At 34.6% G+C, this 16,490-nt stretch overlaps 1 protein-coding gene across 1 annotated transcript in view; it reads right to left on the bottom strand.

The window, feature by feature from the left end:
- The window catches only part of GALNTL6 (polypeptide N-acetylgalactosaminyltransferase like 6), a 1,204,077-nt gene that overhangs the window by 677,504 nt on the left and 510,083 nt on the right, over positions 1-16,490 (bottom strand). Inside the window, exon 3 of the mRNA XM_047854813.1 lies at positions 13,139-13,277. Within this exon, the coding sequence (XP_047710769.1) occupies positions 13,139-13,277 (139 nt within the window). The remainder of the gene's footprint in view (positions 1-13,138; positions 13,278-16,490) is intronic.

Consider the following 16,490-nt stretch of genomic DNA (forward strand, 5'->3'; position numbering starts at 1 on the left):
TATTTTGTAAGATATCAGTATTTAAAATTCATGGTATTTGTTTTATGACCCGGGATCCAGTCTGTTTTGATGAATATTTTATGAATACTTAAGAGGATATGTATCCTGCTGTTGTTGGGTTGAGTGTTTTCTGTTTATTTTGGGGATTTTTTTCCCTTATGTTTCCCCTTTTTTGCATTCTTTGGGTTATTTATACATTTTTTAGCATCCCATATCAATGTATGTGTTGTGATTTTGATGATATCTTTGCATAATATTTTAGTATTTACTTTAAGGATTACAAAATATATATTTGTGACTAATATTTTACCACTTTACTCTTTAATATAGAACTCTTATTACTATGTAGGGTCCTTTGTACTCTCTTCTATGCTGCAGTTGTCTTATATTTATGTACATTGTAAATCACATCAGAAAATATTATATGTTGCTTTCAACTCACACTTGTTTTAAGAAATGCAAGAACTCAGTACTGTTTCAGTGCTATTTTGAATGCTCAAGTCCTTTCCTCCACCTATTGCCATTGTTTTTCTTCAGCATTCTCTATCAGCTGAGCCACACATCTGTCTAGGTTTTAGAGTTGAATTCAATGGGATGAGAATGCATGTGTTTACTCCAACCTACCCAGAGACCAGAATACTCTCAGTAGTCTTTAATTACAAATGTAAAATATTTAAAAATTTTTTTTAGATGTTTACTTTTGAGAGAGAGAGAGAGAGAGAGAGAGAGAGAGAGAGAGAGAGACAGCAAGGGAGGGGCAGAGACAGAGGGAGACACAGAATCCAAAACAGGCTCCAGGCTCTGAGCTGTCAGCACAGAGCCTGACATGGGGCTTGGACCCATGAGCTGGAGCTGTGAGATCATGACCTGAGCTGAAATCTGATGCTTAACCCACTGAGCCACCCAGGTGCCCCACAAATCTAAAATATTTTATAGCTTCAGGGATCTTCATATTTTCTACTTCATTTTATGACAGTGTCCATGGGATTTTCAAGACAATTTTGCATTTCATCTAAATATCAAATTTTTGGCATGATGATGTTTATACTGTCCCTTCATTAACATTTATACGTCTGGTGGAAGTTTAATGATTTTCAGTCTTTCACAACTGATAAAGGTAATTGGTGGTTTCTCTCTCTTTTGTTTTTACTTAGAAATACCTGCTGGGGATTTAGAAATTTTATTGATCAATATTATTGATCCATTCAATTTCTTGCTATATTTAAATATTTAAAGCTACACATTTGCCTATAAGCACTGCTTTATACGTACAGCACTTAAACTAGTTTTGGTATATATTTTCATTATCATTCCATTTAAAATATTTAATTTTTCTAGTTTAATATTTGACCCGTGAATTTTTCATAAAAGTGTTATTTAATTTCTAAATATTTGCATCTTTTCTGCATATATTATTTTTGTTGATTTCTAATTTAATTCAGGTTTGGTCACAGAACATAGTGTTAATTTAATCTATTGAAATTTATTGAGCGTTTGTTTATGTACTAACATATGGTCCATTGGGTAAATATTCCATATGCAACTGAAAAAATTTTATTATGTAATTACTGAATATAGTGTTCAATAAAGGTAAATAAACACAAATTAAGCCAATTTATTGGTAATTTTATTTAAATCTCCTATATCCCAATTAAATTTTTGGTTGTCTTTACTGAGAGAGAACTGTTAAAATCTCCAATACATACATTTATTTAAAGACACTCTCAAAAAGTAAAATTCAAGCTTAGTGTTTAAAATTACCATGTTGAGAGGCCTCAAAGTAGGTGAATTTATGTCTTTCTACGTTTAGAGTAATGCCAAAAAAGTGGAAAAAAAATCTTGCTTTTATATGACTTAACCCCATACACTCTTAATATTTGTTGAGAGGTTTGTTCAAGTAATATTAGCATCTGCAACAGTATTACCACACATTTGCTGAGGAAATAACCTGAAGAATGAAGTGGTTGTATGCTTTTAAAGAATCTTTAATTACATTAATGTATTTCAGATTAACATGAGAATATATACGCCCCATGTGAAACATATGAAACTTGAAATATTTTTCATTTAATGCTAAATATGTTAAAATGTCATTACATAGTAATGACTACAATAAGGAGTTATATTTTGAGCTTCCTTTAGGGGCCACATTCTCCATAATTTTGTCCCATTCTTTAATAATCATGATAATCCTCTGAAATGGTGATGAAGAAAGACAGTGCCAATTCAGGTCCAGTCAATTTCATTAGGATCAGTCCCTGTCATCAGAATGTATGCGGGAGGGAAACCAATTCAAAATACTACAATTTGTTTGACTTCATTATTACAGAAAAAAAAGTACATTTTGTAATGTACATTTGGAATAAAAGTACATTTTTACCACGTTATGATACATTTATAAGTGCACCATGGTGAGAACCCTAATAAGTGACTAAGTAATTTATTGCCTCAGTCTATCAAAAGCCCTATAAAATGGCTTTTATTGAGAGATGACAGTTCAGGTAGCTTAATTCCCTGAAGTTTGTTTTAAAAAGATTCCTAAACAAGATGAGCAGAATAGCTAAGTATGTTATACTTAGTCAACCACATATTTTTTTTAAACTTCTCAAGGGAACCACTCATATTTCAGAAGGGGGGACATTTCTTTTTATTGTTTTAGCTTTCATCGTGTGATTTCTTACAAAAGCATGTTGGTTCAGCTAAAGTTCTCTCAGCCCCATTCTCAGTAGCAGCAGAATAAAATGTCAACTTGGCATCTGGCTAGTGACAAGCATACTATAGAGCATATCTATATAAGTCATTTCCAGGCACCAATTTACATAGTAATTGTTTTAATGTCAGCATATTCAATTTTCAATGGCTGCTTTTAGTCACACTGTTTTTCTGTTCTAATCTTGCCATGTCAGTCGGTTTTGATAAAGCAGTGATAACTGGCAATTTATTTTGCCTTTGACAGGACTGAAAAATTAGTTTGGAATGCCAAGTATATGCAAGTGTGTTTTTTAGTGAGGGTGGGAGATAATCACAAAGCATGCATGTATGCTTGTATATATTTGGTCTTACCTCTTACATGGGAACTATTTTGTAAATTAGTATTTTACATGGTCATATGATTAACACTTTAATGTAATGTGACATTTTATGCCTGTACTGAAGAACAAAATAATATTTTGTGCTCACTCAGCTACATGTACATCGTGGCACTGTGGCAGAAACCTATTGAAGACAGAGGGGAGAGCAAAAAAAGAAGAGGCCAGAGATAGGCAGGGATCAGAATATGGAGGTTGGTGTTGGCGTTTTTTCAGCTATTATTTTTAGTGTGACAAGGAGTCTTTTAGGTATTTTATTATTTTTTTAAATTTTTTTAATGTTTATTTTTGAGAGAGAGAGAGTGAGACAGAGTGTGAGTCGGGGGGAGGGCCAGAGAGAGAGAGGGAGACACAGAATCTGAAGCAGGCTCCAGGCTCTGAGTTGTCAGCACAGAGCCGCAGGAGGGGCTCCGCCAGGAACCATGGGAACATGACCTGAGCTGAAGTCAGCCGCTTTTCCGACTGAGCCACCCAGGTGCCCTCTTTTAGGTATTTTAGGTAGGGGGGATGTAATGATCCTCCTTAATTCTGAAAGCTCACTGTTGCTCACTCTGCTGAATGCATTGTGCAAGAGCAAGAGGGAATGTGTGAGGTCCAATTATTAGGTCATTCTAGGATTCCAATTAAGAAATGACAGTGGGGGGTACCTGGGTGGCTCAGTCGTTAGGCATCTGACTTCAGCTCAAGTCATGATCTCTCTGTCCATGAGTTCAAGCCCCGCATGGGGCTCTGTGCTGACAGCTCAGAACCTGGAGCCCGCTTCAGATTCTGTGTCTCCCTTTCTCTCTGCCTCTCCCCCACTTGCACTCTCTCTCTCTCAAAAAAATAAACATTAAAAAAAAATTTTTTTAATAAAAAAAGAGAAATGATAGTGGATACAGTTGAGATTAAGGGGAATGCATGCATTTGAGGCCCTTTAGCTCTACATTTTGGATACAGAATTAATAGGCCTTGGTAGATGAGATCAGTAAGTAGAGAATAAATAAAATGAGGAAACTGGAGGCCAGGGCTGAGCATCAGTGAATTTTAATTTATATATAGCCATCGGATAAAGATGAACTGTTTGTGAATGAGACTGGAAAGACCTGGGGATAAAAAGCAAGTGTTTCCTTGAAACAGAGACAAGAGTGCTTAAAAATGAGAGAAGGGACAAAGTCTAGTGTCGCTGCAAAGTTTCACGAGACTTTTAAATATACTGGATTTTGGCAACATGGAAATCATTAGTGGCTTTGGCAAGAAAAAAGAATGATGGCACAGTAGTGTCTTGAGTCAAATTAGGACTTCTGAAGAGTTGAAAGGGAGTTGAGGAAATTAATATCTACGGTAGACATTCAGGCTGACAGCTGGAGGAAAAATAGGTTAAGAAGTCATCTTACTGATGGGGAGGTACCAATGCTTTTTATCATATATGATTAAATTTTAGCCAGGATAATAAAATATAAAAATTAAGAGCTAAATTCTCCACTTCTGTAGAAAATACTGAACACTTCTAAATAATAGGCACTTATCACTACGTATCAGTTACAAAACTGTAGAGATGAGTACTTATTACATTGACTCAGATGATAAGGTCTATTAGAGGAATTAATCACTTGATTTGGTAATAATAAAGAAGCAAAATAAAGTTACTTGACTTGGAGAAAACTGAGAGAGATATATTTTTAAAATTTAAAATTTTAAAGAGATAAATTTTTAAAATTAAAAAATAAGAATATATTTATCAATTCAAAAAGAAATCTCATACCCTCATGCCCTTCCCCTTATCCCCTCACATTCCTTAAGTAACCATTGCCTACTTTTTGTTTCTATAGATTTCCTTATTCTAGACATTCACATGAAGAGAATCATATATTATGTGGAATTTGGGGTCTGGTTTTCATTTAGCACAATGTCTTCAAAGTTAATCCAAGATGTAGCATTTGTCATTATTTTATTCCTGAATAATCTCTCAGTGTATGGATACACTACATTTTGTTTATACATTCATCTATCAGTGGACATTTGGGTTTTCCCATCTTTCAGCTATCATGAATAATGCTGCTATAAACATTCATGTGTAATTTTTGTGGTTTTCATTTCTATTGGGTGTATACCTAGACATAGAATTGCTAGGTCATATGGTAATTCTGTAATTACCGTGGTAATTATGGTAATTATGGTAATTTAATTGTCTGAGGAACTGCTTTCCATTTGGAAATAGTTGGAGTTGCTTTCCAACTATTTTCCAAACCATTGACATCATTTTGCATTCCCACCAATGTATGGATGTATGCAATGTATGCAATGTACGAGGTTTCCAATTTCTCTACATCCTTGCCAACATTTATCATCTGAACTTTTGGCTCTAGTCATCATACTGGATGTGAAGTACTATCTCATTTTGGTTTTGATGTTTTGTTTCTAATGACTAATGATGTTGGGCATCCTTTCATGGATTTGGCCATTTGTTTACCTTATTTGGAATATTCAGATCATTTGCCCATATTTTAACTGGGTTATTCACCTTTTTATTATTGAAATATAAGAACTCTTTATATATTTTAGATACAAGTCCTGTAGCAAATATATGATTTGCAAATATTTTATTCTGTGGGTTTCATTTTGCCTTTCTGATAGCATACTTTGAGACATAAGAGTTTTTCATTTTGATGAAGCCAAATTTATCTATTTTTTCTTGTGTTGCTAATACTTTGGTATTATATCTAAGAATACTATGTCAAATAAAAAGTTATGAAGATTTATTTCCACCTTTTCTTCTTTTACCACTTACACTGAGGTCTTGGATACATTTTGTGCTGATTTTTATGTTGTCTGAGGTAAGGGTCTAACATCATCATTCTTTCGCATGTGGTTACCTAGGTCAGTACCAATCATTTGAAAAAAAAAAAACTATTTTTTCCACATTTACTAGTTTTTGCACCCTTGTCAAAAAATCACTTAATCATGGATGCATAGAATTGTTTCTGGACTCTCAATTATATTCTATTGATCCAAATATCTATCCATATACCAGTACCACACTAGCTTGATTACTGCTGCGTTATAATAAGTTTGAAATCAAGAAGTACATATCATCTTATTTGGTTGCTATTCTTCAGGATTGTTTTGGCTATTTTGGGTCCCTTGAAATTTGAATTTTAGAACCAACCAGCCATTTCTGCAAGGAAGTCAGCTGGGATCCTGACAGGGATTTTTTTTGAATCCATAAATCATCATGGAGTGTTTTGCCATCTTTACAATGTTGAATCTGATCCACAAACATGAGATGCTTTTTCGTTTCCGGGATTTCTTTCAACTATGTTTTGTAGTTTTCAAAGTATAAGTTTGATGACATTTTTGTTCAATTTATTCCTAAGTCTTTTCTTCATTTTAAGGGTGAATGGATTTTTTTTCTTAATTTCATTTTCAGGCTATTCACTGGAAGTATATAAAATAAAGTGATTTCCGTATACTGCTCTCATACCCTGTCGCTTGCTGACCTTGATTATTAGTTCTAATAAGTTTTTTTTTTAATTTTTTTTAACGTTTATTTATTTTTGAGACAGAGAGAGACAGAGCATGAACGGGGGAGGGCCAGAGAGAAGGAGACACAGAATCTGAAACAGGCTCCAGGCTCTGAGCTGTCAGCACAGAGCCCAACGCGGGACTCGAACTCATGGGCCGCGAGATCATGACCTGAGCTGAAGTCGGCCGCCAAACCGACTGAGCCACCCAGGCGCCCCCTAATAAGTTTTTTTTAGTGGATTCCTCAGAATTTTCCATATAGAAGATTATGTCATATGCCAATAGAGACCATATGAATCTTTTCTTTCTAATTTAGATGTCTTGTATTTATTTTTCTTGCCTAATTGCCTGGGCTAGAATCCACAGTAGGATGTTGAATAGAACTGGTGAAAGTAGGCATCCTTAGGGGGAAATGCATCCAGTCTTTCACCAACAAAAATGTTAGCTTTTTAAAATGCCAGATTTTCTCATTATTTTTAATAAAAATAATAGTTCCCATTTATTTTTAATAAATAAGCTAAAATATTAATATCACCCCTCATTTCAATAAACTTCTGTGGGAGGGAGTAAAAAAAGAAGGAGCAAGTTTAGAATTCCTATTGCTGGATTAATCTTACAGAATAATATACATCACTCTACCAAAAGTCCATTTTCTTCTCTTTAAAGAATTAAAGTTGTGATTGTGTTTTTCAGACTTATGATTTCAGTTTTATGTATTTGATCCCTACCATGTTATTAGGTTACAAATAATATCCTTTGAAATTCACTACAACTGATTATAAAGCAGCTGTAAGTTTATTTTTAGAAGGTTATTTTGTTTTTTGGGCTTTTTCCTTCTATTTTGCATGTGTACAACTTTCACATTGCCAGTCCTTTAGACCCCAGTGCCCTTGTGCTCACCCTCAATCCACTTTTCAAAGAATCTGCTTTATCTGATCATTTACTCCAAAGGCTAAATGTCTGACAGCTTTTGAACTGTTCTCTATCCGAGGAGGATTTTCATTACAATGGGACATACCTTTTAGCTATAGTGATAAGAACTCTTCCATATCTTTCAGTCTTTAGTTAATAAATGAGATGTGTGTGTAAATTTTTGTGTTTTTTATTTTATTTTATCATGGATTTAAAAAAAATGATCCCTAGAAACATACAAAGGAACTAAAGTCTATACTAGTTTTTATAAACTAGCTCACAAAAAATATTGAAAGATACTCATTTGAATAACAGTTGTGAAAGATTATTTCCTATCTGTTGTTCCTGATCATTCCTCCCCCAATTTGCTGCTTGTGATTTACCTAGCTTTTTTCCTTTTTTCAGTCATATTTAGACATATCTTTGGCTGGAAGCACATTTGATTCAAATGATGTTTCCCGTCTCCCTCTGTGGAAGTATTCAAACCTGATTAGAGTGGATGAATAGTCATTTTATTTTAATTTGTTTCAGAATTCACTTGTAAATTTGTTGAAAGAAGATGCTTCATCAACTTCACAAGTCATAATAAAACCATGAAAGAATGCCAGTGTCTCCCAAATTTTTATGTAACTTTTGAAATTGAGAAATAAAAAAAATTTGTCCTTGAACATTTTTGGATGATTAAACTCAAACATTTCTGTGAATGAGTTCTACATTCAATGGACAAGAGCCAAAACAGTTAAATAACACTTTTGTAGTTCATATAAAACTAAAATATTCAAAGAATTTTCATTCACTAAGTCATGGTTTAAAAAATTACACTTGTACAATTATTTTTCCTCAAACTCAGAAGTGACTCACAAAATTTGTTTTTAAAATTTAAATTTTAGAATTATAGTTCACTTGATCTCCATATATTTTTGTCTTCATGATATAACTAGAAAAGAAGGAAGGAAAGCAGAAGGATTGTCATCAGAAAGAAAAGAAATAACATATTATGCTGCAGCTGATCTGGTAAACTTGTTCTCAATTTTACTAATCCTGATGCACAGTGAGATACATGAAGAAAGTTAGCATCCCCACATCCCCACTTGGTAAAGTAGATAAGTAGAAATTCAAAATGGCAATTTGACTTGTTCAGTACCACAGTGTAACTCATAGAAGTAAACTTTTTAAGAATTATTATTCAACGTAATTTCCAGAAGTGCTTAGACTATAAGGCACTGAAAAAAAAAATCTATTCAAATTTTGTTATGGTGAGAAATTGCATTTTCTCATCATATACAAAGTAGGTATTATGCACTATTCATCTAGGGAGGAGACTCCTTCCCTTTCCTTAGATGTTCCCATAGGACAGTCATTAGATTAATACTCTTTGCCTCTATCTTCTCCTACATTCTTTCCAGGAGAAAGGAAGACATACGATTGATGAATTTGAGTTAGTGAGCTTATCTTGCTTGGGTCAGCCCCTCCTTCATTTTTCTGCTTTGGAATTTGCTTGCCTGCAGAGGTCAGACTCTGCCCTGCATGCCTTAAGTTAGACAACTGTGATATTGTGTGTTCAGCAATGTCTTTAACTTGAAGCCTGAATGCACCTCATTCTGGAGTTTGCTATTAGGAATCACATTTAGCCCACTTCTAAACCATGTCCACCGACAGAATCTTATCAATAATAAAGGTAGTATTTTTAATCCAAGCCATTTCTGGGGCAATTTCTCACTTGGTTCTGAAATTATATAGGGAACAGGGTTGTGATATAATCGCAACACTATGGAGAGCACTCATATAATCAAGAGATTGTAAAAATTCTTCTACATTTTCCCAAGAGTTGAGATATTACAGAATTTTCTCTCAACATTCAATATCTTATTTATTGTCACAGTCATGAAGCTATCTTGGGAATATAAGTGAAATATAAAGGAAAAGTGAAATGAAAAGGAAAAGCCACAATTCAGAGAACTTTCTCAGTACAAAAATATCCCAGCTACTCAGCCACCTTAGAAATGCATCTTAATTAAAGTGTTTGTACATTAATATGTATCTGTATAAACATGTATCCTTTTATAACAGTGAAAAATGAACCTTATGTCATGATGCCTTTACCTGAATCCTCTGCAAAGCCTACCTCAACTCTGATTCTTATGCATCCTAATCTCATGCATTTCTTCTCTTTATAGACATAAGTTCATCTTGCACACATTAATTATATGACATTTTGGGGAGTACTTGGGGTAACTACTTATAAATTGATTCATGTCTAGGGAGTAATACTAGCTCAAATATTCTTCAATCTTGTCTTGCTAACAATACATCCATGCATAAGTTTATCAGTTTCTTTTCCATGCAAGCCATCTATCCTTCTATGATTTTCTACTTCCTTATTTCATATGTATTTTGTATTCTGAATATATGCTTCATATTTCCCACCTTGAACTGGAAGTCAAATTAAATGTTCTACAGCATACAAAGATGCGACATCCCAAAGGAGTGACGGAAGATAAAGAAAATGCACAATTGATATACAAGTGAGGGGTAATTGAACTGTAGAAGAATGAAGCCAGACTAGCAAGATATCCACTGACTGGACATTTGTCATGCAGAAACTCTCATAGCGAAATTCTAATCAGCATTGCATTAAGTAAAATATAAAGATGATGTTTTAACAACAGATCTCGGGTTGAGCCTTGGTACTATGAATATAGACATAATTAGGTAGTAATTGAAGAAGGGAGTGAATGTTTAAAATGCATAAATAGGTCTTTAAAAAATACAAAAGTCAACCAGAAGTGTAGGGCTAAGAGTATGAAGAGGAGAAAATTGAAAAATTTGACAACACTAAAGCATAGATAGTAAAACAAAACAAAACAAACAAAAAATATGCAATTTACAAGATAGGGAGATGCTAAAAAATTTTGGAAAAATATAAGAAATTCAAAAATATAAATGAGAACCTTAGAATTTATTATTAGGATATAGGTAAGAATCATTAAATTATTGGACACAGGCCAATTGACTTTCGTGTATCCATGGCTCCCACTTAATGAAAATCTATTACTGACTTAGTGAAATAATAAAGCCAAAAGAAAGCATTTCATTTTTATGCTAGTGGACAAGAAAGGAGCAGGACATATAAAAGAAGTATGTGTTCTGGATTGGATTTCTGAAATAACTCATATTCTGAAAATTCTTCACAGCAAACCAGAATGTATACTAAGCATGTCAAACACCTAGAACCATGATTTTTTTATTAAATGTAAAAAGAGAATGAATAGAGAGTACCTGCATATATAGAGAGAGTGATCTATAGTGTAGAACAGTGGGTTAAGAGCTACAATTCTGTATTTTGGAATAAAGAAAAAGTTAAGCAGAATTGTAAGATAGAATTCCCTGATACTTTCCACTACAAAATCCCAGAGCAAAGAAAAATAAATTCTTCTCTTCTGGCGCTTTGAGCCCGTAATTTGAATTGGCTGAATGCAGATGCAAAGTTTCTTAGAACCGTTATCTTTAATTATGGAAGTCATGCAAATTTTGCATTCTCTGGTGTAGATACTGCCAATATAAACAAGCTGTGGTCAATTACCTGCAGTCCAGTTAAATTGACAATACCGAATGCAATATGTGTCAATGTGCTTTCATAATTTCAAGAACCACTTACATAGAGCTGTGTTGTTTTGTGGTTATCTGTGCCTGCATTTTGAGAAGCACAGATGAGGTTAAAAAAAAAACAAAAACAAAAACAAAAACATAGGGATCCCGGTAAGAGTTTTTGTCGTAGGCACTTGATTTCCTAGAGTTAGGATCTTGACAAAATGAGGCAGCAATAAATCTCCCTTCTTGCATTGCTGAGTCAGATACTGGACTACCCAAGGTAAACTCTCATTCTTGATGTCCTGCACTTAATCCTTTGCTGTCATCCATCTCCAATCCTCCCATAAGGTGTTTGTTCGTTTTCTTTATTGGTATCATTTAACTAGGTGACTGTTCTATTAGATAACCAGTCTCAGGAAATAAGTAATAATATGGTCATAGGCCATATTTCAGCCACATTTATCTTCCCTAACATTGAGAATAATGCCCTCGATACTGTAAACTCAGTATGTCTAATAAAAATTTAAAAATATTTTTCTTTCCATTTTCCATTTTCTTTTCCATTATTGCCTAAGAATATCTTTTCTCAAAAGGTGGTAGTTATGCCAAAAATACACTCTCTGAGAAGAATGGGAATATCAGCCTTCTTTTGACTTCAGTGATTTTCTGCACTGTTTCCATCTGCAATTCTTTCCACTTGAATACACATTAAAAGATTGGAAATGTGGGGGAGGAGGTGGATGGAAATTATTCTCTGAGCACATTTATTATGCCAACAATGCAATTTAATGCATCTTTGATGGTGTGCAATTAGGTATTAAAATTTCTCATAACTAGAAATGTTCTCGGTCAGTGGGAATTACTGTAGATAATTTCAGGTAACCTGGGAATAATTTGGCTAGCTAGAAGGCCTAGACCAATATATAAAGCATTCAGTTTAGGAAAAAATTGATTTGTTCTTCACATTAATCCTCTGCTTAACTATACTGGGAAATGCAAATTCACATCAAACCTGAGAAGAAAACCAGTAATTCTTTTATATTTTAAAATAAATTTATAAAGACACAATATGGCACTAAAAAATGATCCCCAAACCATAATTTACCAAGTTTTTTCTAAAGGGTTAATTGTTTTCACACAAAATTAAGAGTTTTATTATACAATATTGATTTGATTTAGATTCCTACCCCTGTTTTCATTAGTTGCCCTTATTTTATTTTCTCTGATTTTCTTTATGTCACATTAGTGTTTCCACAGGGAGACTGGGGTGAAGGAAGGGTAAGCATATTAGTATAGTTAGATAGATTCATCAAATATGTATGGCAATTCTACAAACTTGAAATTCCCATCACATTGTATATTTTTTGGCATACTTTTGGCAATGTATATGCTAACAAGAAAATCATAACAGACTAGAAAAAAGAACAGTGAGCAATGTTAACAGTAGATGGGGTGGGATTTCAGGTAACTATATATAATATCATTCTTACTTCCTTTTGCCTTATAATATTTAGCTATGAATCGGCAAAAACTGAACTCACTGTTAACTGACAAACAACAAGCATCCATGGTTGAGGAACCAACCATTACCTTTGGATTATGGATGCATTCACTGTAGGCATTCTTTATGGAAGATATAATAACAAAATCAGTGAATATGGTTGGTGTGAAAATGAAGTCATATATATGTAGACAGTTCTGACAATGCTCATCACCAGAAAAAGATGTTTGCTTTATAATCTACGTGATCAAAAGTAAAAATATAGGTATTATCTTAAAACATTTTACTTTAAATGGAGATGATTACAGGCAACGATAAAAATGTGAATTAAGTTTCAGAAAGCAGGTACTTATTCTCTAATTTAAAAAATTACTCCAATTTAAACAAAACAGATTTAAGATTATGAAATATAAACATTTTTTTAAATTATGGCAAAATTTTTAGTTACATATTTCACTGTGATACACATTAAACATAGTTTAAAAAAAAAACAGACAAACAGACGAAAACTAGTCTGCATGGGAGGCTTGCTGATACTCACTTAGCATGGCGAATATCTGGCAGGGACCGCTCTAGAGCAATATTGTTGCTGACAAAAATATTGAAACCATTTTCTCTGTAAGCTGAGTCATCATGGTCCTCTTCAGTGAGGGGGTAAGGTTTCCCATGCTCACCTTTCCCTGGCAGGAGAAAACAAAATGGGATTATCACCTCTACAAAAACTATTTAATCTTCTAGAACAGATAATAAGACTTAACTGTGTTTTTCCTTAGTCACCTCTTACTATTCTCCTTGGAAGAACTTTTATTATAACACATTATTTTATTCAGAAAAAAGAAATATACTCATGATAAAAAGCAAACAACACCAAAGTAGAAAGTATAATCATTTTCAAGAGAGAACCGCTATGATGATTTTAAGTGTATGTTTTGTAACATTTGAATGCAGTTTCTAATGTACATATTGCCTTATAATTTGATTTTATCCAACTTAATTGTTGAAATTGTTGAAAATATAAAAAGCTATATTTTCATTTACTTCCATTGGTTGATATTATTTCATTGTATCTCAATTTACAGCATTCCACCAAAGATATACGTTTAAGTTACTTCTAACTCTTCCTATTAAAAAACAATATTGAAATGAACATCTTTGTTTATATATTCCTAGTTATGTAGTTTGGGAAGGGAAAGGATAATTCCTACAAATAGAAGTGTCGTTAGAGTAAGTTAGAAGAGTTTTCACACATCTTCAGAAGTACTGAATAATAATTTGAAATTTACTGGTAAAATATAGATTATTCATACTTTAATTTGTTTTCTCTTGATTACTAATACAATCAATAACTTTGTATACATTTATCATTTGTATTTCTTACATTGTGAAATGACTGTTCAGAGTTCGTAAAAAATATTTTATTGGTTGTTTTTAAAAAGAACTTTTTTTCTATTTCAGAGAAAGAGAACAAGTGGGGGAGAAGGACAGCAGGAGAATCTCTCTTTTTTTTTTTTAAATGTTTTATTTATTTTTGAGGCAGAAAGTGACAGAGCATGAGCAGGGGAGGGGCAGAGAGATAGAGGAAGACACAGAATCCGAAGCAGGCTCCAGGCTCTGAGCTGTCAGCACAGAGCCGGACATGGGGCTCGAACTCACAAACCGCGAGATCATGACCTGAGCCGAAGTGGGATGCTTAACTGACTGAGCCACCCAGGCACAGAGAGAGGGAGAGAGGGAGAGAGGGAGAGAGGGAGAGAGGGAGAAAGGGAGAAAGGGAGAGAGGGAGAGAGGGAGAGAGGGAGAGAGAGAGAGAGAGAGAGAGAGAGAGAGAGAGAGAGAGAGAGAATCTTAAGCAAGCTTCGTGCTCAGTGCAGAGCTGGACCCAGAGCTTGATCCCACAACCCTGGTAACATGACCTGAGGCAAAATCAAGCGTGGGGCACTCAACCAACTGAGCCACCCAGGTGTCCCTGAAAAAAACAAGTTTTATATAATGTTTAAAGCTTTGTTAATTATATATGTTGTAAATATTTTCTAAGTTTACTTTATTTAAATCTAATTTAAGACTTCTGATTTCCAGTTCTGCACGCAAAGCACTTAGAAGTTGCCACTCTATCCTAACAAGTAAAAAGCTGAACAGACTGAAAAATCAATAACCCTTCTTGGCCCATAAGAAAGGACACAGGGCAAACTGCTGTCCCAAAAGAGAGACAGACAGGTGAATATAGGGAGTTGAGGCTTACTAGGGCAGGGACTCCGAAGTGTAAACCACCTGGGAACCAATGCCTGCATAGAAAACCCAACAGTAATTGACAAATTGCTGGAGGCTCAGTAGTCTGAGAGTTAAAAACTCCAGGGGGACACAGTCATAGGAAGGCTCTAATAATTTTGTGAGATTTACCTGCAGGAGCTCAACCAAATTCCCAATGTAAATGTTGGAGAAAATCTTCTCATGCTTCCAGCAAAAGGAAGAGAAAAGCAGCTAATTTGAAACAAACCAGAGCACACTGTTCTTAACAGGCTTTCCCTCAGGGACCACTAGTTAATCAGAGCCTCACCTGCTGAGGTATTACCAGAGCCTAACGGACCTGGGGAAAGGGAAATACCGAACCCCAGCTCATTCTAACCATCCTGTCCAACCAAACAGGAAAGAAAAATTCCTGAGAGAGTGTTGTGGCATTCACAGTCCAGAGCATAGACTTACTAAAAGACTGAGACCTAATCATAAGACTATAGGACACTTCCTTTTTTTTTTTCAGCGTTTATTTATTTATTTTTTTATTTTTGGGACAGAGAGAGACAGAGCATGAACGGGGGAGGGGCAGAGAGAGAGAGAGACACAGAATCGGAAACAGGTTCCAGGCTCTGAGCCATCAGCCCAGAGCCTGACGCGGGGCTCGAACTCATGAACCGTGAGATCGTGACCTGGCTGAAGTAGGACGCTTAACCAACTGTGCCACCCAGGCGCCCCGAGGACACTTCCTTTATCCCCACCCCTCATCATCACTTTATAAAAGGTCTATTTATAATAGTTCACTTACCAAGTATATTATGACCAGCTATTATAAAAAAAAAATTGCAAGGCATACCAAAAGGCAAAACACACAATTTGAAGAGTTAAGAGAGCAAACCTCAGAAGCATACGTGACGGAGGTGTTGGAATTATCAGACAGGGAATGTAAAAAAACTATGGTTCACATGCTAAGGACTCTAATGGGTAAAGTACACGGTATACAACAACGGATGGACAACGTAAGCAGAGAGATGGAAATTCTATGAGAAATGCTAGTGATAAAAAACATTACAACAGAAATGAAAAATGTCTTTGATGGACTTATTAGTAGACAGGACAGAGCTGAGGAAAGAATCTCTGAGCTTGCGGATATATTAATATAAGCCTCCAAAACAAAACAGCAAACAGAAGACTAAAAAAAAGCAGAACAGAAGATCCAAGGACTGTAGGACAACTGCAGAAGGTATAACATACACAAAATGGGAATAACAGAAGAGGAAGACAAAGAGAAAGGAACAGAAGAAATATTTGAGACAGCAATGACTGAAAATTTCCCCAAATTAACATCAGCAGCAAACCCACAGGTCCAAGAAGCTTAGAGAACACCAGAACAGGACAAATGCCAACATAAAACAAAACGAAATTACAAAACTACACCTAGGCATATAATTTTCAAATTACAGAAAATTAAAGCTAAAGACAAAAATCTGGAAATGAGCCAGTGGGGGGGAAAAAAAGAACCTACCTACAGAGGAACAAAATGAAGAATTACATCTAATTTCTCCTCTGAAACCATGCAAGCAACAAGAGAGTTAAATGAAATATTTAGAATTGAGAGAGAAAAAAACAAAACAAAACACCAACCTTGAATTCTGTAGACTGTG

Source organism: Prionailurus viverrinus, chromosome B1 (assembly GCF_022837055.1).
Source record: "Prionailurus viverrinus isolate Anna chromosome B1, UM_Priviv_1.0, whole genome shotgun sequence".
Taxonomy (NCBI): Eukaryota; Metazoa; Chordata; class Mammalia; order Carnivora; family Felidae; genus Prionailurus; species Prionailurus viverrinus.